At 39.3% G+C, this 24,116-nt stretch overlaps 2 protein-coding genes across 4 annotated transcripts; one reads left to right on the top strand and one right to left on the bottom strand.

Moving 5' to 3' along the window:
- Positions 1–1,624: 1,624 nt before the first annotated feature.
- Positions 1,625–14,051, bottom strand: ptpn2a (protein tyrosine phosphatase non-receptor type 2a). Its single transcript, XM_055041861.1, has 9 exons — positions 13,824–14,051; positions 11,883–11,973; positions 11,667–11,767; positions 11,475–11,573; positions 8,281–8,418; positions 7,067–7,276; positions 5,642–5,806; positions 4,453–4,643; positions 1,625–2,695 (listed from the first exon to the last, which is right to left on the bottom strand). Exons 1-9 carry the CDS (start codon positions 13,878–13,880, stop codon positions 2,509–2,511), a joined length of 1,239 nt encoding a protein of 412 aa, XP_054897836.1. The 5' UTR covers positions 13,881–14,051; the 3' UTR covers positions 1,625–2,508.
- Positions 8,398–23,322, top strand: seh1l (SEH1-like (S. cerevisiae)). 3 transcript variants are annotated; one of them, XM_055041858.1, is made up of 10 exons: positions 8,398–8,489; positions 15,193–15,428; positions 15,749–15,799; positions 16,788–16,934; positions 17,029–17,240; positions 18,504–18,602; positions 18,681–18,821; positions 18,924–19,078; positions 20,568–20,721; positions 23,020–23,322. In XM_055041858.1, the coding sequence occupies exons 2-10, from the start codon at positions 15,318–15,320 to the stop codon at positions 23,198–23,200; spliced, it is 1,251 nt and encodes a 416-aa protein (XP_054897833.1). In that variant the 5' UTR covers positions 8,398–8,489; positions 15,193–15,317; the 3' UTR covers positions 23,201–23,322. The 3 variants fall into 3 exon arrangements, with proteins under 3 accessions (XP_054897833.1, XP_054897835.1, XP_054897834.1); XM_055041860.1 differs by lacking the exon at positions 23,020–23,322 and adding an exon at positions 22,632–22,906; XM_055041859.1 differs by lacking the exon at positions 8,398–8,489 and adding an exon at positions 13,538–13,678.
- The last annotated feature ends 794 nt before the right edge of the window (positions 23,323–24,116 follow it).

Genomic DNA, 24,116 nt, shown 5'->3' with positions numbered 1-24,116 from the left:
AAAGTGAGCACACCCCTGGTAAATGCCAGACTTTTGTGATGTAAAGAAATGAAATGACAAATCATTTCCAAAGCTTTGTCATCTCCACTGGAAAACATAGTGTAAAAAAAAAAAAAAAAGACAAAAAAAACCCATCAAGCTTGTTGCTTTGAATATACACACACACCCATAATGGGGCTGTGCTGCCCATAATTCAATAAATTAGCATTTGGTTATTAGTTCCTCTTGATTCAGTTTCAGCATTTAGTCTTGTTGAGTTTATATCTCTCACCAGTTATGATGGATTTAATAAAGTGAGCACAAATGCATACTTTACCTTAAGCAAGAGTGCATAGGGAGATGAGAGGCTTTTCACTTTACAAAGGTATTAGCCAGGAGAATACAAAAAATAAATAAATAAAATTACATTTATTTATACCATGGCACAGTGAACATACTAATTAAAGAAAATATGGGTCAAAAACAAAATATGGGAGAAAAAGGACACACTGAGTTGTTTTCATGTTCGTGGAAACAACTCAGTGTGAAAGTACTGGTGAACCTTGGCCCAAAATCTTCAGATGCAAAGAGATTTTATGTCTCAGTATCAATGCCAGCTTCTCTGAAGAAAATTCAGGAGCTGTCCTGAGAATCAGACAGATTTAGAGTGGGAAACTATTGTCGAGTTGGTAAGTAGGATTGCTGACAGGCTCTTACAGACACAACTGATTGGTAAAACTAAATCAGAAAGTAACTCCAGGATGTAATGGTCAATGGACTTTTCCAGTCATTTTGACCCCTTAAAGCACTTTACTCTTTTGGACTCACACTGAAATACACTGATCGGTAAGCAATTTGGGGTTAAGTGCCTTGCCCCGAGGCACATCAACATGTGTCAGCTAGAATCTAACCTTTTGATCGCAAGACAACTAGTCCATATTTTCCCATTTATGTGTAAAAATATTTTGGAAATGATTTATCAGGTGGAGGCTTGGACAATCTCATGGCTCAATGACTTCCTGACAAACAGACTGATATATTGTCTGTTGACCAGGCGGTCTGCTGCACAGCAGCACCGCAGGGATCTGTCCTCTCATCGTTACTTTTCACTCTGTACACGTCAGACTTCCAGTACAGGTTAGACTCCTGATTTCTACACCATGGACTTGAGACTCAACAGTGAATTAATGTAACAACGATATTTAATTTTTCCTTTGAGATCCATAAATTATTTTTTGAATTTTGAGCAGAATCATATTCCAGGGGAATATTTTTACTTCACAAAAACTTGGTATTTTATCAGGGGTGCGTACACTTCTGAGAGCCAGAGCGTATCTCTGGACTTCTGTGAAAACTAAAATCTGTTAGTTTTCACAGATTCAGCAGCGCATCAGAGATCTTTTTCTGATGCTCGAGACATTTGGCGGGAAATTGATTTAATATATTGCACAACAGATGAATGAAAAGGTAGCATACCTTGGCACATCTATTACTTTAGGAACATCAACAATTTCTGCCAACCTCAGATTTAATTCAGCTCCTACATGCACTGCTGTAGTTACAGACTGGTCCCTGCCAACTGAAAAGCAACCTGGTGATGCTATTGATTAAAATGAAGGAGTCAAACAACAAAATACCTCATGGGTACCATGAGTAGTTTCATTTAGTAACACAGGTGTGAGTTATGTCAAAGGGTTAAGAAGACAAAAAAAAAATACATTCCCCATCCTGGGAGTACAAGGCTTAAGTCATCCATGAGCTGGCCTGGCTGTTAACCTCCTGAACACAAACAGCTTCGCTTTGGTTTTCTCAACAACAAAATCAACAGCAGGAAAACTTGGACCCAACCAGTGGGTAAATACATGCAATAAGTGGCAAGGAACCTGGCAGTTTGTATGATTTACATAAGAATCTAAATTAATCTTAGTGTGGGAGAAAAAAAAAAGAAAATAGATATGCCCTGCTTATTAACAGTGGAAGAACTGATGGCGCTGTAGAAAACTTGGGACAACATGCAGTTTATCATAGATATTAAAAAAAGAAATCCCGAAGTTAACGTCTTCAGTCTGGGGTCTGCTCTACATTTTAAGGGTTGGATCAACAGTCAGTAACAATGACTTTGAAATGCAAAAATGTATCCAAAGATGATAAACATACATTTGATCATTACAAATAAAGAATGCAAAAATAAACTTGTCTGATTTTCTTTTTTTTCTATGTACTGCACCTTTAGTAAGTTCCATTCAAAGCCATGTTTCTATGACACAGTACATTCTTGAACAGTGACGAGAGGAAAGAAAAAAAAATCACTGTGCTGGCACAAAGATCCTGAGATGTTACTATTTCTGTTAAGATCTTATGAGAAAAAAATATACACACACTTGCTTGATCTAGTGCTCTTGCATTTTGACCTTAATAAATACCCTCAGTTATGCACATGTTACCATCTACGTCTACTTAAAGAAGTACCTAATCCAAGGTACCGGTGCAAAATAGGAGTCAGTTTTTTGAGGGAGAGCCAGAGTTATTTTACTGGAAGTACATCCAACACAAAACGGTGAGAGCCAGGGCAGCCCCAGAACCCACGCTGAGCAGGACGGGCCTCCAGTACTGCCACTTCTCCTGCTTCTTCTCTGATTCAGTCAGTTTTTGTTTCATCTGCTGGATCTTCTGTGCTGTGCCAGCGATCCTCTCCTCACGGTGCCTCTTCCTCAGCCTAGCAGACAGGAGAGAGTTGAGCAGTGAGGACAACATGCGAGCAGTTCATAAACGACAAATGCTGTGAAAATTTTTTAAAAAAGTGAAGAACAAGGATAAAGGTCAGCGTGATCAATTGGAAATTTCACTATGTTGGAATTTGGTTAACTTTTCAGTTTGAGTTAGGAATCCACAATATATTGGCATCTAAATCAGAAACAGCAGATGCAAGTTATGTTTTAACAATAAGCAGCAAATCAATTAACCTCATGATAAAATAAAATGAATTTGATCATTTCTTCCATGATGATTAATATTTTTTGAAAAGAAATTTTTGTTCATAGAGATCTAATCCATTCTATTTATAGTTTGGTTGTGTGAGCATTGTATTTCAATTTCATTTATTTTGAATATTTAAAGTATCTCCCAGATCCAGTGTTAAGGTTTTGTTACAAAATTGAACTTTATTGATCTTTGAGAAGCTGAAGTTGCATTATTATGTCAAATATTAATAAATTGCTATTTTGACAGGCCCACATCAGTATTAGCCTGATGAGTAAAACTGGGTTAATATTAATGACTAATATTTATTTTCACCTACTTGTTTGTTTTAGGAAGGTTAGGGGAGGAAGTTGGTCATGTGGTTTCTGTTCAGTCATGTGACAGTGATAGTCAGGCAGAACAGGATTGTGTGGTTGTTCAAAGCAAAAATAAAATGCAGGATGTGACCATTTTACAGCGTCAAAAGCGTAGGGAATATGCACGCAATACAGTTAAGAGTCAGGCATCAGCCATCACAGCAGTATTACGAGCTGCCCAAATTTTTATGTTGGTGCATCCCTCCTTGGAGTGATCTTAACCGATGACCTGCTGGTCAGAAACTTGAGGATCTGCTTGGTGAATGCACCGGACTTAACGTCTAAGGTCTGTAAACATAAAAAAAACTATGAAAACTGACTTTTTTCTTTAATATCTAAATATCAAAACCATTGAAATGACAACAGCAGCAGTCCAAAGCTCCTGCGAGTGTCTAATGACGATTTTTAATTGTAATAAAGAATGTTTTACTCTAGTCCTATCCAGACTTGAAAAAATGACTAAATCAAATTCCATACATTTCCAGACCTGAGAAGGCAGCCTGAGCTGTTCCTTCAAAGAACTGGAGCTGAGCCGGTCCCGGCTCCGTCTGCCACCACTCGCCAATTAGTTGCTGGCTTCAGGACCTTTCATTGAAGTGGCAACAGAGAGAAATGACAAGGCACTGACTTCAGTGGGGCTCAAAATATTAGAGCAAAGCAGCTCTGATTTATCATCTTGGACTTTCCCAGCCCTGTCTGTCATGAAACATGTTGGATATAAGAATGTTGACAGCCCTGAAACCTGCATGTTAAGGTCCACAGTCTCCAGGGAACACACCAAGAGACTGAAGATGTCATCGATTAGTTAATCCTGACTGCAGTTACGGTGCTGATCACTAATATATGATGCTAAAAATAGTTTAAATTTCAAGTCAGGACTGTCTCTCTCACACACTGACACAAAGTCTCCCTTCTTGATGAAAAAAACTAATTAATAATTCTCTAGAAAGAAATAAACAAAATATGTTATTTTAGTCTATTTATTTTTTCGTTTAACAGTTAGAGTTAGCCAAAGGCTTTTAAAACTTAATGCTCCACTTTCTATCAAAAACTGTCCACAAGTGCTTGATTGGTGCAACTCTAGTGACGTTTTTCTGTGTGAGGACACTCATTCCAAATGTGTTGAACTATCACTTACTGCACAGAGTTCTCGTTCTCTGGCGTACTGTGGCCATCTGAGTCCCTCGATGAGAGGTGGTCCCCTGTGCTGGGCTGTGGCTCCAAGCAGGGGCCGTTGGGCCTGCTGGCATTGAGGTGAGGTCTGGGCGGAGGCGTTGGAGGTCGTATATCCGTCTCCATGACTTCTCTGAACAGGCCAATCTGTGAGTTCTGCAGCAGAGGTCAAGAAACACACGCATGAGCAAATAGAAGCATGAAGGAAACAGGCAAGACTTTCTAAACTTGGAACCCAATCAAATTTTGTGATGGTTCAAGTCTATGTACATATTCAGTTATTGGTTTGTCTTCTGTTTGGGGCATTTTTTGAAAACATCGTATTTTCTGAAAAACAAGAAGATTATTAATCATAAAAATGCTATGGATGATGAGGACATGGATCGTTTGGCATGCTATATTGTTATATAATATTACTGAGAAGTAGGACTGCATGTCACCGCATCCACAGAGACACCGATTAGACAGTGAGTACAACTGCCTTGACTAACACTGAAGCACAGTCCACTTTCAGTACGGTACAGTCTGTCTCAACAGTCTGTTCTACGGCTGCGCATCAATATGGACTGTTTGTTTCTCTCTTTTCTGCTTGAGATTCAAATAAACAATATAAATTCAAAGGGGATTTATAAGCTAATGCTAACCTAAACGTAGCTTCAACTGGAAAAACAACAGTTGGAAGGCTAGCCTGTTAACACCAAACAAAAGCTATTACCAAGGTGACCGTTGCTCATATTGGAGCAGAAATTTAAAAACAAACAAATTGCAAAATAACATCAGCTAGAAGACAAACACAGCGCCTCATTTACATATCAAAGGAATAAATAGCAGTCATTAACAAAATGCTATAAACCTCCTTTATCATAGAGTCAAACTTTTATCAATGCAAAAGAAACAGTAAAGACCCCTGAGCTGCCCGACAAGGTGCCTGTTAATGCTGTTTAAGTTCAGCTTTAAACAAAATTGAAAAAAAACAAAAACAAAACAAACAATACTAGGAAATCTATAGTACATCATATAATGCTCACTGGACATTTTTTGTGTCGATAAGTCAAGTACATTTCTCATGTGTTTCTGTGTGAAACTGCAGCTCACAACCACAGATTAACCAAACTAGCTAATAGTTCCAAATTGGCATCAGCCCCTGATCAAACCTGTTCTGCAGAGTTGCAGGTCAGAATGAGCTTGGCACCCTCGATGATGGACATGTAGGAGAAGCGCAGTTGGTCAGGGGTCTGGATCAAGCCCATGCGATATTCCCTCATATCCAGCAGCACCTTCTGTATTTCCACAGATGACGAGCTCTTACTCCTGTCCATCTACAAAACAGATTTATCTGTTTATGGAATACATTTGGAAAGCGTTATGCAGTTAAGCAAATGTTTTCACTCCACAGAGGCGCATCAGACTGCTTAACAGCACGTTTCATGAGGTTTCATAAGGTCACCACCTTGGTGGCTCACAGTGTGTACCTGTGAGTCAGTTGTGCAATTATTTTTAATTTATCACAGTAGCTTGTATCTCATGTGTGCTTCCATTTGTTAGTCTATGTGCTGTTCATTGTTTTTACTACTGAGGGACACATAAAGGATTGTTCTAAGCTAAAATAAATTGTGTTTCAGAACAAGCGTAGATCTGTAAACTAGATATGCTCATCCAAGAGTCGTGGTCAAGAGTTGCTTGCATTTTATTTTGTGAGTCATAAGCTGTAACGTTTGGGAATTACTTAAATAGTTTTGGTAAAGCTTCATTCTACAGATTTAAAATGTAACAGTTCCTGCCATTAGTGGCCATTAGGTAAACATCATGGGAGCAAAGGAGACGCCACACTGTGTGTGAGAGAGTCCAGTCACCGTAAAGCAGGCTTTTTCTATTGTAACGCAAGATAAAATACTGATATTTTAAACTGCACTGTTGTGTTGTTTAAGCAGCTTGTACTTGTGATTAGCACCATTAGCTAGATGGCTAAAGTAACTGTTTTTGGATGTATTTGTAACAGAATGCAAATCTTTATTGTAATTTAGAATTTTCCAAAATACTGCCTACATTTCCCAAATTATGGTGTTTCCTTCCTACCCAGATTAAATGCTTAAAAGGATAAAATATATTTATATATTTCTTTATTCTTCCAAATGTTACTGGAAATGTATGTATTGTAAAACACCTCATAAATATTCAAATAGTCATCTATGAATCTTTTCTCAGTAGCAAAGATGACAGCAGAGTGTCATCTTTACAGTGACCAGGCAGTGCTTTGCATGGCATATTCAGGGACCGAGAAAAGATCCGAATACTGAGTTTCCAACTCGTCTCTCACTAGTTAAAACAGAAGAATTCCTGAATGTTTCCAGGTAATCACTGACATCATTGTTTTCTGCCTGAATGAACAAACTAAACATACCGTGAATAAAGTTCAGAGCCAACATGCCACAACTTCTCTCTCTAGCTTCCAGCATGCAAGTATTATCTTAGGATGACTGACTCATCGCACTCAGATACCAAACTAAATGCTTTAACCCTTTGCTCACAGTGTAATTAGCGTTAAGCAACTACTTCCCATAACAATAACACTCTCTCACCAAGACCAGGCAAGTGTCCACCAAGGCAAAGGTCCCTGAGCGTCCAATCCCAGCACTGCAGTGCACCACTGAGGGCCCATGTTCGGGCCCCAGGGAGCCAGACTCCCGGACCTTGAAGAGGAAGTTGAGGAAAGAGGCGGGAGATTCTGGCACCCCGAAATCAGGCCATGTGGTGTAGTGAAAGTGGTAGATTTCTCTGGATTCCCCCGTCTGGCAAGAAATGTGACATCAGTCATGAACCATGTGCAGCACATACAAGTTCTGGCATTTCTGGTTTTAACAGGAAATGTTTTTTTCTAACCGTTTCTTCACCAACAAGAAAATAATATTACTGGTACTGTAAGGGTCATTCTGTTGTGGGAATACAATGCAATTCCAACATGAAAAAAAACCCCAAACAACCTGAAACCTTTAAATGCACAATAACTACATTTAAAAACATCAGATTGTTCTTTGTCATTTTTGTCAAAATTATCAAGAACCAATGTGGAAAACCCAAAGAACCTACTTGTGGCCCCCCAGAGCCACAGGTTGCATCTAAACCATTTAAGCATGCTGCATGGTGGCAAGATCTTCCTCTTTTGAACTTTGATCTTTTTATGACATGGAAAATGCAGACAAAATTTGACAAACTAAGTGGAATTCACAACAAAACAAGGAATTTCTCAAAATATTTCTTATCAGCAAGTAGGAAAAGATATTTTGTGGTTTATGAAGTATTTTGGCTGCTCCAGCTTCCTGTACCCGTCTATCCCTTGTTAGTAAATAAGAGTTTACACACCTACTGGAACTTGCACAATCATTTACACGTTACAATAACATTTCCATTCTGTCTTTTTTAATGTTCATTATGTAAATAAAACAAATGCAACAAAAATAAATAGTCATTCTACTGAGTTGCATGTTCATTGGATCACGAGCACAATATTTCTATTTTCTAATTATTGTTGTTAATCTTGAATTCATATATTTTTGAACCCCTGGAACTATTTTAAAGACTCATTCTGATGCTGATGTTATTTTCAGGCTGTTTCCATTTTATTCTATGGTTGGCTAGACTCAGCTTGGCTCCACACAGAGAGAGAAAAAATAAAAATTGGTTGCCATTGAGAAAAGGCTCACTGAAACAACAGAGTCCTCCAGAAAACTAAACAAAACTCAAAGCGGTGCACAAATGTCAGATTATTCCTTAAAATGTTTCATCTCATGCTCACCTTTGTGTTCTCTAGTTCTAGCACCCTGATTGTATAATGGGACTGGTCCTCTTCTGACAACAGTCGAACAACAAAACCCGTATCAGTGAAGGACATCTGCAGCTCCTCTGAAGTTGGCCAGTACTGAGCACACTTTTCCTGTGGGGACAGAGAGGTCATCACTCAGGCTTGGACAGGAAGCAGCTTGCAGCGGTTTCATAGACAGATGAGTACGTGTGACCTTAAGCAGCATTCAAGACAGACTCACAGACTGAGTTAGCGCCTTTAAGTAAGTTAGTCATTCTCCAAACTCCAAGAATCCCACTGTATCTAACAGCAGTGGCGCAAAAAGTGGGTGCCCCACTAGAAAGGGCGCCACATGATGGCAGACAACAATTATTTCTAGTCCGCATTTTCTGTAGTTAACGGCTGTTTGTGCTTACAATGTGCCCGGATACACTTCAGAAAGTACTTAGCTGCACAAACACTGTAAGTACAACCTCTGTGCAGTCCTGGTAAAATAAACAAAAATAAGAGCACAAAACATAAGAGATTAAAGTCTTAAAATATATGACATATTGCATTGTTTCTGAAGGACTAAACTGTAGTGCAAAAGCACTATGTGACAAAACCAAGAGCAGCCTGGCTTCATAGATAGAGACTCAGATTGTAAGTAGCTGCAGATCGAATGCAGCGATTACTTGATGCACAGGATGTGCACGCATCTCTAGCTTTCTGTTCTTCAGCTTTTATGTGGATGTTACCTTGGAGCTAAACCATAGCTATGACCTTAGTGAAGCAGTTGTGGCTGTATCCATCATTTTCAGAATAGCTAAAAAAGCTATTTTCAATATTTTTGTAAGTTAGTCACTTTACAATTAAAAAAAAAAGAAAAAGAAAAATGGTTGCCCATTTTTCCAGGAATGGACCATTCAGCAAGTTCCTCCCTGTGAAGGTCAGTCATCCATTGTTCAAAGAAAAAACACTCATCAGACTTCACTATGTTAAAGTTCATGACAGAGCAGCTGCTAAGAACCAGTATGGCTTGTTTGAGTGGGTTGGGAGGGGAAACGTCTGGCAAACTGAATTTGAACAGCACACAAAGTTTTGGACTTGTTTCACAGCTGCAGGACCATGGGCATGCAGCAGCTCCAACCATGACCTCTCCTGTTTCTCAGGGTAAACGAGAGGCCGTCTGTCTCCCAGCTGAGGTGTGGCTGAATGTTGGTTATGATCAGAAAGGTACAACTGACAAAAGGGTCAGGAAGTGGACGAGACCTAGACAATGTCCAAACCTCAACCTGATTCAGTGGCTCTAGTTGACTCTAAGAGAGCTGTGCTTTAGAAAAACATACCTGAAAGGCATAATAAAACATAACTAAAACATCAAAGGAAGAAGAATAAACCAGCAATCCTGCACAGTGGAAGAGTAATAAGACCATAGAGATGATGATATCATATTCTTGTTGCTGAAGCCAAAACAACAACCTGAATTCAAGAAAAGACAGTAGTTTATAAAAGAAAAAAAAACTCAGTGATATCAGTAAAAAAACTGATATTTTATTCACAGCAGAATACTGATCTTAGTATAATGGATGTTGAACTTCAACCAAAATAAGCTCAAATTTGAGCCTGCTAATGTTTCAGAACAGTTTGGATGGGGAAATGTTTGCTATGGTGAAGCATTTTCTCTTCTTTTCAACAGTTTGTAGACGTCTGGGCATTGAGGTCACGAGTGTCTTCAGTCTTGGAATTTGGTTCCATTCTTGACTGATGCAGGTTTCCAGCTGCTAAGAGTTTATGGTCTTCTCTGACATATTTTGTGTTTAATGATGAGCCAAATGTTCTCCTTTGGTGAAAGATCTGGTCTGCAGGCCCAGTTCAGCAGCCATACTCTTCTCCGATGAAGCCAATACTGTTGTTATGGCTACAGTATATGGTTTGACATCGCCTTGTTGAAATACACGAGGTCTTCCCAGAAATAAACGTTTTCTGGACGAGGTTGCTCTAGATACCTTCCAGGGTTCATAGTTTCTTCCAAAACATGCAAGCCACTCGTGGCATCCATAGTCGCCAACAAGAATGTCAAATCTGGATTAGTCTGAATGTGGAGCACTGTCTCACTGTGAAATAGTCCACTTCAAATTCATTGTGGCCCACAGGACGCCATGATCTAGACCCTGTTCGCATACTTCATGATAAGACGATTAGGTGGAATCTGCAGATTGCACGGTGGATTATGTTTACTGACAGTGGTTTCCAGAAGTATTTCCAGGTCCATTTAGAAATGTCAATGACAAAATCATGCAGATGAGTGATGTAGTTTTGACTGAGTGTCCGAAGTCTGTGGGTGTCCAATAAAGATCTTCAGCCTTGTCTCTTACAGACAGGTTTCTACAGTTTCTTCTGATAATCTCACACATCTCATGATGATGAGATTTGCAAAGCCTTTGCACTTTGATTTAGAGGAATGATGTTCGTAAAATGGTCCACAATCTTTTATGCATTCTGTGAGACAGCACCTGCCCATCTTTACATCTGAAACTCCACACATCTAGGACATCTCTTCCATAGCTAATCATGCTGCAGATCTGATGCAAGTTAACTTAATTAATTAGTTTCAATCAGGTGAATCCTTCACACATTTCTGCTTTTCCAGGTATTTGCTGTGCTCCCCATGTTCTGTTAATAAAATGTCTCATGTGATTTGAAAGTATTCATTTTAATCAGCTCTAAAGAACATCCTGACTTTTCTAGAATTCAGGTTGTAGAAACTAATGAATCATAATCACGTTTTTCATACAGTTTGGTTACTATAGAATAAACAATAACAAACAATTGCAATGTTGTATTTCTCGCATTGTTGTACTTTTGGGTTAATATTTTTCAATGTTTAAAATTCTAACAATAGGTCAGATATTTTTCCACATTTTATGTCCTGAAACATAAAACCTCAGAATCAAAAGCAGGAGCACAGTTCCATATGGAAAACATAGAAATGCTTCTCTCTCCCATATTTACAGCTTATAAAGTTTTTCCTTTTCTCAGCTAAACAGAAGAATCCTCATCTCTACATATTAAAGCTCAAGCAGACAGAGATATAAATAACTTTAGGCTGTAAATCGGGTATGTATCAAGTAATAATGATAGACATTTCTGAACACAGTCCTTGTATATGAAAACTTGTGGTCATCATGTGCTGGGGTGTTACTCACAGATCCTTTCTCTATCACTCTGTTGAGCATTATAACAGCTTTAGAACATTGCTCCCAGACCATCAACCAGAAATGGCCACACGTATTCCTCAAAGGGCCCTGTCAAAGTAAAAAAAACAAAAAACAACAGTTTATGAAAGGTTGAGTAGAACTGTGTGCAATACAGCAGCATTTTCTCAATAGCTTCTGTACCTGAGTTAGAATGTAAGCTCTCCCGGCTTCTTTCACAGCGACTAAACTCGCGTTAATGTAGTCATTGTCCGCATTTTCAAGCTTTACCCGACTGTGATCATCTGACGAGGAAAAAAAAAACGACAGACGGCGAAGCAATTACAACAATGCAAATTCTCAGCCACCACATTGGGAAAAAAAAAAACAAACAAACAAATCTCTCGAGCAAAGACTCACATGGGCTGACGTCTCTGTAGCGATTCAAATTCCTGTTCATTGGAAGCTTAGCCACTTTGTACGGATATTCGATGGCTTGGTTGCGGATGTCCTGGTGCAAATGAGAAGAAAATGTTAAAGGTTAGCTTTCGGGTTGCAAACACAACATTTATATAAAGACTACACAAAGTGATGGAAGGTCTTCCTTACAGTCATTCTGCTCTTCTTGATCCACTTAAAGTGTTCCACTTTGCTTGATTCATTAGTTAGTGAAATGATTTTCTACTAGCTGGGTTCCTACACACAAAACTCTGTATGTACATTCACACCCTCAACTTCCAGAGTTCTCAGTCCTGTTTAAGTCACTTTGACTACGGTATTTATTTGAGAAGCAGAAACAAACGGTGGCACATATAAAGGTTTGCTTTAAAATTGAATAAAACAAACAATGTACTGTCTGATGCCAGTAGTGGAAATTTGATTTGCATTTTGAGCCCTTCTACTGAAACATAGTTGCAATCTTGAATTTTGTACACCAATATACAGCTAGTTAAAATAATGTAATAATTTTTTACTGTATAATTATAGTACTCCACACGGCTTATGGAAACTATATGTTTAGTTTCTGACAGCTTCACACCTGTTTGGGTTCAAGCGATGCATTTCCTGGACTCCTTTTAGACGCTGTGCAGTTTGAGGGATTTTTGATCGTACTCTCACTTTTGGACTGTTGTGTTACTGTTTATATAAATGGGAACGGCCGATTGGCAATTCAAGAGGCTAAATAATACTTGAACTATGGTCTCAAAACCCAGAGGAGTTGAAAAGAGCAGGACATTTTACAGTAGAATATTGTCTCTACCACCTGGAAATTGAGCTGTTAGCATTTTGTCACAGTCATGCAAAAGTCTCCAGTCAGAGGACTCCTCAATCCCTCTGCAATACTGACTGCTATTGGAATTACTGTCCACAGTGACTCTTTGAGGATGTCTGGATAATATTATGGCAAATTTCCTTTCCGGATCAAGTTTCTTCTTCTTCTTTTATTTAACTGAACTGAATACATGGCATAGATTATCAAATCAACAAGCCAGATTTGGATTAATTTGATAGAGTATTATGATTTTTAAAAGGACAAACATAATTTATTGCATTATTGTATTTGTATTCCCTTTGGAATTAATAATGTATTTTTTGAATTACTTTTTTAATAGAACTCGTTTAATAAAAAAAGAAACTTTTTTTTCGTCCATATATTTTCTGATTCTGTAGAGAAAATTGTTTATTTATTTGCGTCTCCTTTAAACAGCTGAAGTCAAATAGCAAACATTTCCCACTGCCTCACTAACAAAGTTAAAAAAAACAAATAAACCGCGCAGTCAGTTTCTACGTTAAACAGGAACTACAGTATTACAAAACTTAACCTGAAAATGCCAGATTGGCTAACACTGGTGGTGATAAAAACACATGCGTCTTTCTCTGGAAGTCTTTGGTGAGTTCTCAGAAACTGCGGCTGACGTCCGCCAGCGTCACCCAAGCAGAGAGAGAGAGCGAGCGCGAGAGAGAGAGCGAGAGAGAGAGAGAGCGCGAGAGAGAGAGCGAGAGAGAGCGCACGAGAGAGAGAGAGCGCACGAGAGAGAGAGAGCGCGCGAGAGAGAGAGAGAGAGAGAGCGCGAGAGAGAGCTCCCCCGATGCACGTTTTCCGGCTACGGAAGTCAGCTACCCTGCTAGCGCAGCTCGCTACTTTCTCACAATTAAGTGTTCGCTGGCTTCCTGCGGCGCCCGACCGGTGTGCGCCACGCAGCGAGACGAAGCTGGTTAGTTAACACAAAAACACACGCCACGGCACAAAGCGGGGAAAGTAGTGAAACACAAGGAGACGAGTCTGAGAAGTGAACTGGCTAAGTTGGTTAGCAACCGATCGTCATAGAAACACGAGAGGCCCTCGGTGTCCCGACTTACATTGTAAAGGTTCTGCCATTTCCCGGACGAATCGATATCCTCGAATTCTTGCTCCATTGTGTCGCGGTTGGTGAAGTGAGAAGCCAGCCGGATGACTTCGGGGTGTTTTCGCCACCGTTGTCCAACTTACTTCTCTCTTTTAGCCATCTGAAGAGCACTGTGTGTAACCTGATGAATCCCTGCGGGGAGTCAATCTGCCTCTCCTTCACTCTGACTCTCGCGGGTTGCCAGGTTGCGCAACGGGAGCTGGTCACTTTTGCCCGTTTCGTACTTTTGTCGCTCTAGTGTCTAGTCGTTTTGTGTCGACTTGCGTCATTTCGTGCCCGCCTTAAAGATGTTTCCTTTCAATGTTTCTGCATTGCCATCTAATGATACCTCAAGATTCACTAATTGATACCCCCATCTCATCCCTACATGTTATTACACCGTTTATTTTTCTTGCTTATCATTCATTTTAGATTAATTATGAATGGAAATACTGAAATGCTTCATTTTCTTGTCGGTTGTGACTTTATTTGACCTTTCCCTTGCGGGCGTACTACGTGTTATTTTTTATTTAGTGCTCATAGTTTGCTTTAAAATTATGACTCCATTATTATGAAAGCAGAATGGTCCTCAAAGTTATTTTTAGGTTATTGCCCCCATTTTGCATATTTCGTAGAACTTCCTGACCAGAACGGAATCACTATTAACTTGAGTGGAAATGTTTTTTTTAAGGTACCAATTTCACAAATCAGTCCAGTTTGACCAGTTCACTTAATATAGTTTTGTCTCAATTTGAGGTGGCCTTACTGTCAGGAAAGCAGTTATACAGAAAGCCTTATAGGCATTTGTGTTCAGATAAAAAAAGTTGCCAATCTCTGTTTTACTGTGAAACATTTTTAGTATATAGAACTGAGCATTCATTATAAACTTAATCTAAACTTAATCTAGCATACATGGTTGAAAAAAATAATAATTGGCACTTCCAGAAATAAGAGTGCAGAATGAACCAGGCAAAAAAGAAATAATAATAATAATAATAATAATAATAATAATAATAATAATAATAATAATAATAATAATAATAAATGTCTGATTAATGGGCTCTATTTGAAATTGTTTGTTTTTGGAAATCGACCATAGTGTGGCACATTGGAACAAACCTGGCAACCTTCTAAATTACGCTTTGTGTTCTTGCTCCTACTATTTTACCTGAGAACTAAGGCTCGTCGCAAAAGTGCATTCCTTAAGACTGAAAAAAAAATTCAGATTTTGATTGTCTATTTTTGATTACATTCACCTTTTACATGCAACATGGCACATTTAATAAACATTGGCACAATAAATAAATAAAAACATTGTTCAACATTGTTTTTATGTTTGTCAGAAGGCGCCCCCTTGTGGTCAACGCAGTTCAACAACACTTTCGCGGGCGGCAAAACTCCAGCAACCGGAGTGGGAGACACATGACAGGCCTACCAGCTAAGCCCTGCAACTAGAGGAGCTGGAATCATGTTCGTCGCTCGCAGTATCGCCGCTGACCATAAAGATCTCATCCACGATGTCTCGTACGATTTTCACGGCCGCAGAATGGCGACTTGTTCCAGCGACCAAAGCGTCAAGGTGAGCTGGACTCGGCGTTAATGCTGAAGCTCTTAGCCTAGCATGTTAGCATTCCCCACGTTAGACACTGTTAGCTCTGTAAACATCACTGACTCATTTAAGTTGACTTGTGTGAGAAAATGTAAGCCTCCTTTACAACAAGGCGGCTTTATATTGCAAATAGGGCGAAATAAGCTCGTTTTACATATAATGCTTATCCGACTCAATCAACTCCATGGAAAGAATTTCGTTTAGATGGTTTGAAATGATCAAAACAAAAGGTATACATGTACACTGATAATGTTACGGCACTAAGGTTTTTGAGTGAATTTCTGCCTCAGGTGTGGGATAAAAGTGAGAATGGAGAGTGGCAGTGCACAGCCAGCTGGAAGGTAAGCACCTCTGCTTTCTGTCACTGTAAAACTTGCTACAATATAAATCCCTGTTAAGCTGGTGGGGCTGTCACTAATGACTTCCTTGTTATTAAGCTGTGATCATCTGTGAGGTTAGGAATCCTGTGAATAGTTGAGTTCTGTAAATACCTGACCAACTTTTTTTGTCTGAATAGTCGCTAGATATGGCAAAACAGTTGCTTAGCTGGCAACAGTGCAGTGACTGTTGTTAACTGCAAAACATACAGATGTGACCTGGCGGGCGTGTCTGTCAGTCAAATCTTTCTAAAACCAGAGTAATTGAGAACAGTGGTTGGTTGTTAGGCTTTTGCCAGTGTAGATAAGATTGGGTTCACATGTAAGTATCGGCCGATCACTGATCTCCCAAAATTAGGAAAATCTTTGCGGCTTTACCGGTTCAGATCTACTATATGTGTAATGTTTTCTTGATTTATTTATTCTTAAAGGTAGTGGATGCGGCTTATATTCAGGTGTGCTCAATAGTGTGAAAATTAAAGTAAATTAAAATTGAAATGTAACATTGAAATGATGTTGACTAAAAAGAAATATCAGCTGATATATGAGGATTACCATTGGTACCAATGTTACCCATTTTTAGCATAGAAATATTGGTCTCTATTGTAGAACTGGGCTGATATTATCAACTAATGTTTATTTCCTTCTTGCCAAGCAATGTTACATGTGGAGTCATTTTTTTACAGTGTTGAAAGGGAATGTATATCTATACATATTGGTTATTGGCAATAAAAGCAACATTAATGTCGTATGTCATTTTTAGCTCAGACGTTAACATCAGTGCATTGCTAATCATGCTATTGATTTGCCCTGGCAGCCCTATAAACACTCTTACATATTTACCTTATTCCTCCATATCCCATGTGTGTCTTGAGCTGAAATTCATGTCCTCTTGCCTAAATACTGCGAAACTGGTGTGAGTCTGAGAAACGTATCCCTTTGTTGGGTGCAGACTCACAGTGGATCAGTGTGGCGAGTGACCTGGGCTCACCCAGAGTTTGGCCAAGTCCTGGCCTCCTGCTCGTTTGACCGAACAGCCGCCGTGTGGGAGGAGATCGTCGGGGAGTCCAACGACAAGCAGCGGGGCCTGAGCCACTGGGTCAGCGCAGCCACTAGCTGTTTAAAAACCAGCCCAGACTTGATTCTTGTCGTGTTGAGATTTAACCCAGGCCGTCCACGTCGCCTCTGTCCAGATCAAGAGAACCACGCTGGTGGACAGCAGGACATCTGTGACGGATGTGAAGTTTGCGCCTAAACACATGGGCCTGATGCTGGCCACCTGCTCTGCAGACGGCGTGGTGAGGATCTACGAGGCTCCAGATGTGATGAACCTGAGCCAGTGGTCTCTGCAGCACGAGATCTCCTGCAAGCTCAGCTGCAGCTGCATATCATGGAATCCCTCGAGGTATTGCAGCCGTATTCACTACCCAGCAGGTTCCCAGCAGGTCTGGCTGGGCCCTTTGTCTGCTTTGCTTTAATGTCTGATACAAATCCTTATTCTAATCTCCAGACTAAAACATGTAAAAACTAATTTTTGGAAAATTGGTTTCCATTAGTAATTAAAAGTAGTGAACTTCAACCATAGAGAAAAAAAGCATACTGCAGGTTTTTGATAACAGAAGCTGTTGGGAGTTCAACAGACGATGAAAGGATTAAAAGATCATCCCTGTTTATGCATCGGTGCGTATGTTCCTTAGCTTTATGTGATTTTTTTTTTAACAACTCAAAGAACGTGTTTTATGCATATCGTGGGATGTTTCTATTTTAATGCACTATTAATGAAAACCTGATCAGTTGTTGGAGCCACTTAGGCAAAGAATGTAGCAGCACCTTCCTTGTACTGCGACACGGAAGCATTTAAATATTTTTAACAGTGTTCATTTGTGTCGTTCTCCCTAACAATTTTCATGTTGATGAAAGCGGTGTATAGTTGGGTTTATTTATTTTTTTATATATATTGGTCTTATTGTTGCCGTTTTCATCAGGTCTCATTGTCTTCCAAGCCTGCGTCAGCAGTTTGCACTTCCTGTTGTTTACCCTGAACACCGTGTTGGTGCTCAGTCACAGAATAGAACATGCTCCGCTTGAGCCAGATAAATCGTCTCCAAAAGTTTTGAACAGTATGAGCAGTAAAAAAAATAATGAAACAAACTAACTTATTTTTAAGTTTCCATGTAAATAATGATTTAAAAAGCATTAAAAATGTTCTTAATCTTACCAGTGGATTTTAGCTGATTTTAGTTGTTGTAGGATTTGTCGTTTGACTTTTGGCAAAAGACCACGAGACATTTCTCCTTGTAGACTCACAGGTTTGCTTTGCGTGTATTTAACCAGAATGGCCGACACTTCGATAGGTTTCCTGTCTCCCTTTCAACCTGGCGTTGACATGTGCATTCGAAGCACACCAGAGTTCACTTCAACCAAACCCAGATCTATGTTAGTAGGCGGACCAGAATTTTCGTTTTTGGCTCCGCATTCACACCTAACCAAACAAAGTGGAGTTCAGTTAAAAAGGATAAATCAGGGCTGGTGTGAAAGCAGCCTAAGTGATAGCTTCTCCTCGCAAACTGTTTTCTCTGTGAATTGAATTATTATTCCAGACTAAAGCTGCATGTCAAATATTATTGTTCTTAAGATGTCCTTCTTGTTGCACACTGTCTCCCTGCAGTTCTCGAGCCCACCCCCCTATGTTCGCCGTGGGCAGCGATGACAGCAACGCGACGTGCGGTGGAAAGGTACAGATCTACGAATACAACGAAAACACGCGGTAAGAACCCCATTCCGTTGGATTTCAGTACAGAGTAAAAACCGCAGCAGCCATGAGTCGTATTGTCCTGTTCCAAAGGAAGTACAGTAAAGCAGAATCGCTGATTACGGTCACCGACGCCGTCCACGACATCGCCTTCGCCCCCAACCTGGGCAGATCTTTCCATGTGCTCGCCATTGCAACCAAAGATGTCCGGATATTTAAGCTCGTCCCTTTGAGGTAATGTCGTAGAGAGAGTTATATGCTCAAGTCAGAATCTTTATTGGGACCCACTTGTTCCCGTGAAACAAACCTTCTTTGTTCTGGATTCATCTTTGTCAGGAAGGAGAGCACGGCTACCGGACCCACAAAGTTTGAGGTCCAGATGGTGGCTCAGTTCGACAACCATAACTCTCAGGTGTGGCGCGTGAGCTGGAACATCACCAGCACTTTGCTGGCCTCGTCTGGAGACGATGGCTGCGTACGTTTGTGGAAAGGTTGGTCACTGGTTCAAAACTGTTGTTTACCCGTCACTTTTTTTCTTCTTCTTCTTGCTTCAACTTTGTTGCTTTTTTTTTTGTATGTTATAGGCTCCAGATTGTAGAATTTTTATATACCAAATACAATGAAAGCCATTCAGGTGACATCAGTAATGAGGGAAAATAAACTATAGGACATTTCATTTCAGTTGTTTAGAAAACTTAAACTTCTATGAGAACATGTGCTGTTTATCCTCTGCTATGTCAATCAGTTTGGACTCCATACAGCATTCTGTGACTTTATTCCACTGTTTTCTAGCCACATGGCCTTTATTCCCACCTTTAAATTATGGTCTGTCAGTGATTTGTAAGGGAAAACTATAGCAATGTCACTTTAACTACATGAACTAGATTACATATATCACAATTAATCACATTTCAATTCAAATATATTGGCAAATTAAGCAACATTTTCAATTCAAACACCTTATTATTGAATAAAAAGGCAGCAACAATCTGGTACAATTTTATCGATTGTACCAGATTGGTACAAATCGATAAAATTTCTTTTGAAATTTGGTTTTGTGTTATGGTAACTGCATTTAGTCATAGTTTAAAATTTACTGATATTTATTGGTGCTCTGGATCAAACAGTGGAGAAAATGGTTTTTTAAAAAAATGTAAAAAAATATATTATTTAATATTAATTTGAAATTTATGAAGATAGTAATAAATCAGTTTTCTTATAAGATGTTGTTCCACCTTAAACAATACAATAAATTTCCACCCCTACACCATAGGAAAGAATTTGAAAACCATGTTTTATTTTCCTTCCACTCTAGTCATACTCTACTTTTGTAATTTTCAAAAAGTAAAAAGGTTTTCAATTAATCAATCAATCAACTAAGTTTGTTTGTGTGGCACATTTTAGTTCATGGCAGTTCAAAGTGCTTTACATCCTAAAAACACAAAAATACAGAGTCACTAAAGGCTCCGTAAAGTCAACAATTGGGAAAACCGGTAACAAACATTACATTTTGATTAGTGCCATCATCAATTCTTATAAAAATATGTTGGTCAGTGTTCCATTTATAATGGTTCAAAAGTTGCTCTAAACAGGTAGGTTTTTTGTCTCAATTAAAAGGAACTCAATGTTTCGGCTGTTTTAAAGTTTTCTGGAAGGTTGTTCCAGATTTGTGGTGAATAGAAGCTTCTCCATGTTTGGTTCTGGGGTTGCAGAGCAGAACCAGAAGACCTGAGAGGTCGGGAAGGTTGGTTTGACACCAGCAGATTTTTAATGTGGTGCTAAGACATGCAGCGATTTATAAAATTCATCAGGACAAATACTTTCACAATGCACGCTGTTTTAGAACTTGCTAATGTATGTTTTAATATAGCCAGTAGGGGGCAGCAGAGGCCAGTCTAGCTTTTTTTTTCTTTTTTTTTGGAGGTCTGGACATATTGAAGCAACACTTCCAACTGATGTTTCGGTGTTTCCCCCCCACAGCTAACTATATGGAGAACTGGAAGTGCACAGGCATCCTGAAGGGAGACGGCAGCCCCCTGACGGGCTCGTCCGGTCAGCCCACAGCCATGAGCACGGTGGTGGGCTCCTCCGTTCAGAACTCCCAGAACATCCTGAACGGGATGTCGGCAGGAAGGTAGGTGGTGTGGTGCCGCCAGCCGCCACTCACCCAGCCCGAGACCAGTCAATAGAACTGCTAACCTTACCGTGCCTCACACTGATTGGAGTGCAGCTGATCACTGACAACAAACCTGGACTCACACTGGTCTGGATCAGGCCTCTAGAGCTGGTGTGTGTATGCGTGTGTGTGTGTATGTTGGCTTCTCCTTGATTTATACTGATGCATGTTATGAGCAGCGTTTATGTTTCCCTTTACTTTTCCAAGAAGGACTGTTTATCTTTTAGTAAAAAATAAGTCAAATAAACTTGTTTATATAAATTTGATTTGTGGTTATTATTTGAGTTGCTAAAGTTGCTTGAAGGGAATCGGCGAAATGTGAACTGTGTGAACTAAATGTTTCCATGAAGAGTGTATTAGCACCCCGGGGACAGTTTCCAACTCAATCATTCCAAGTTCTTCTTATTTGTCTGTTCAAATGAATGTGTCCTGGTTCCAGTCTGGCCATGATGTCTTCCTCTGGAGGGGGACACTTTTATGAACACTTTTAACCAGCTGTGAATGTGAACATGAGGATGAATACAGCCATTTTTAGAATGACAGAGAATCTCATTTTCGTTTGTACAAATTCAATTCCTAAGCAGTAAAGCTCACATGGGGGGTGTTGCATGCAACCACTTTACATACATTTTTAATTCAGTTAATTTCAGGATCTGTAATTAATCTCTTTTTTTTAACAAAAAAAGCAACATTTTCAGTTTAAAAAGCCCTTTTGCTGCTAAATTATCAAATAACTAGACATGATAGCTCAACAATAAAGATATCTTTGGTTTTTAATTTCTTATTTAGGTTATGTAACCATAAGGTGCCAAATGCTACTCTATCTGTTCAGCTTTCCAGTGTTTCAGGAACTCCTGATCATTCATGGAACTTCTTTGGAAAAATTATTCTTTAGAAATTCAGATTGCGGATGCCTACATTACCTGCTTGTGTTGAGGACTGAGATGCTATTTTAGGGTTGGATAGCTTTTCTGATAGGCTAACTCCTTTTAGCACAACTTGGACACAAAAATAGTCTTTTCCAGTATCCAATCAGATTGTTTGTTGAAGTAAAAATGAACCCCCGGTGGGCCAAATAAAAAAAGTGTATAATATATCAGCTTGACAAAGGTGGCAGAAAACAAAGGGGAGTCGGGGCTAACTGCTTCTGACAGAGCGGACAATATGTGGCTGTATTTATTTTCAATCTAATTCCTGTCTCGAATTATAATAATTATTATTATAGACCTCACTCTTAATTCAGATCTAACACAAGTAACCGAATTGGCTCACTGTGTGACTTCCTCTTACACGTTTATTTTTGTATATTTTCAGATTTCTGTATGCAAAGTCTTAGCTAGGGATGCACCGATGTGAAAATTTGGGCTGATATTGATATCTGATACTAATGTTGCTGTTACGGTCAATATCTGATATTCATTATATATTTTTTCTTTAGTTAAACCCCCACCATTTTACGCTGCATCACTATAGTGGTGCAGCGGGGGGCCTAGAAAATCAGATTCAATTCATACAAATGTCTTCAAAAATCAAGATATAAATGTAACACCCAATAAATAAATGTGGAACAAAAAAACTAAAAATGTAACATTTTCTTTACTAGCCTGGTCTTTATACTTCCTCTTCAAAAACCACTTACACAAACAGCAAGATGGAATTAAACATTTGTTATTAGCCCAGATTTACATATTGGCATGATTACAATGTAAAAAAAAAAGGATTAATATTGTCTGAAACCGATATTATTGCCGATATATGGTGCATCCCTACTCTTAGCATTCCAGTTGTTGTGTGTTGATGTTGAAAAAAACCTGTGGTCTGTTGGTTTGTTGATGTTAATTTGCTCTCATATTGGTTGTTGCATGCAGGATTGCCAAACGAGCCCCCTTTGCTCCTCCCCTGCGACAGCTGACCTCTCCAAAGATAAACCAGAGTCCTGCGTATTACTAATAACACTCGAACATGACCAGCCATTTGCCTGAAATACAACACTGCCTCGCAGCATACTTGTTCTTCTGGCATGAAAACTGCACGCATGTAATCCACCCTTTGTTTTTGTGACATGCAGCCAAGTTTCATTCATTAGATTTCTTCACACCCGTCTTGAAAGAATAAAGCAAATTTTGCCATTTCTCAAATTTAATCTCTGTAGCCTCCTTTACATCCTTCCTTCTCTTATGTTCTATTTGTTGTTGTTTTTTGTTTCTTCTGTTTGTTTGTCTCCTTCCTTTTCCATCACTCTCCTCGTTGCTTCAGGTATTTCTTCCCCCCTCTGGATCCTCCCAGAGGGGGGACCAGGCATGGTCACCTGCTGCCTCCGTCGTCCCTCATAGAGCACTGTGATGCTGAGCCTGTTGTTCAGCCTCAGCAGCTGGCTCTTGTTCACAGGCGCTCCTCTAGGGCGCTGCTGTCCCTGCCAGAAACCGAAGAGCAATGACTTGACTTGGAAGGGTTTCCCGCCTCCCCTTTTTCCTGTATTTTTATTAGAAAATGTAGTGCTGGGAAGTAATGCTGAAAATACCTTATTATTCACTTGCAATAAAGTTTTTTTTTTTTTTTAAGTTTGCAATGTTTTGTTCTTGTCATGAATTGAAGGACTTCTGAATACAGCTCATGAATCGGGTGTTATTTTTTAAAATATCCTGTGGAAGTAAATTTCAGTCATTTATAACTACTTCCCATTCCTTCCAACAAAACCAGACACCATGTAAGTGACTCCTACGTGGTGAAACAGGAAATAGCTTATGATTCATTGTCATGAAGGTAAAATTACACTCTTGAGTTCATCAGGCACAAACAAGATATCTGACTTTAACATGAACTCAAGGTGTGTTTGCTTCTCTGCTGCATTTTGGTTAAAATATGTTCTTAAGGTAAAGTTACATTGGGTAGAGTACTTCACTCAATTTACTCAAGTACGAGCGGCTATACTTCGTTATTATTATGCTACAGTTCATAATATTACTCAAGTAAAAGTAAAAAGTACCGTCTTCTCAAACTGCTCTGAAAAGCTAAAAGAAGCTTTTTTCCATAAAAAACAAATATAAAAGAAAAAAATTTAGTCTGTGACCTGCAAAAACTGGTGCAGCTGTTTCAAAATTCACTTTAGCAAGAAAACTTAATTAAAATGGGCTGCATGGTTAAGTTACCAGCATGGTGTTACAACATGTTCTGAAACTCAAGGCCAAATCGACCTGGTGTTGGCAACAACGTTAAACAGTAAAGGTTCCTTAGTGGCCATGTTAGTCTTCTGACCTCATCCTCATCATTTTTGTCACTTGAAACAAAAAAATAAATAACAATTTGAGCCCGACATATGGGAGATATGTGAGAAAACAAAGTGTCTCATTTTG

The sequence above is a fragment of the Poeciliopsis prolifica genome, unplaced genomic scaffold, assembly GCF_027474105.1.
Source record: "Poeciliopsis prolifica strain line A6 unplaced genomic scaffold, Auburn_PproV2 SCAFFOLD017, whole genome shotgun sequence".
In the NCBI taxonomy this organism is placed as follows: domain Eukaryota; kingdom Metazoa; phylum Chordata; class Actinopteri; order Cyprinodontiformes; family Poeciliidae; genus Poeciliopsis; species Poeciliopsis prolifica.
The sequence above is the reverse complement of the archived record's forward strand: the minus strand, read 5'-3'. Positions and strand labels throughout refer to the sequence as shown.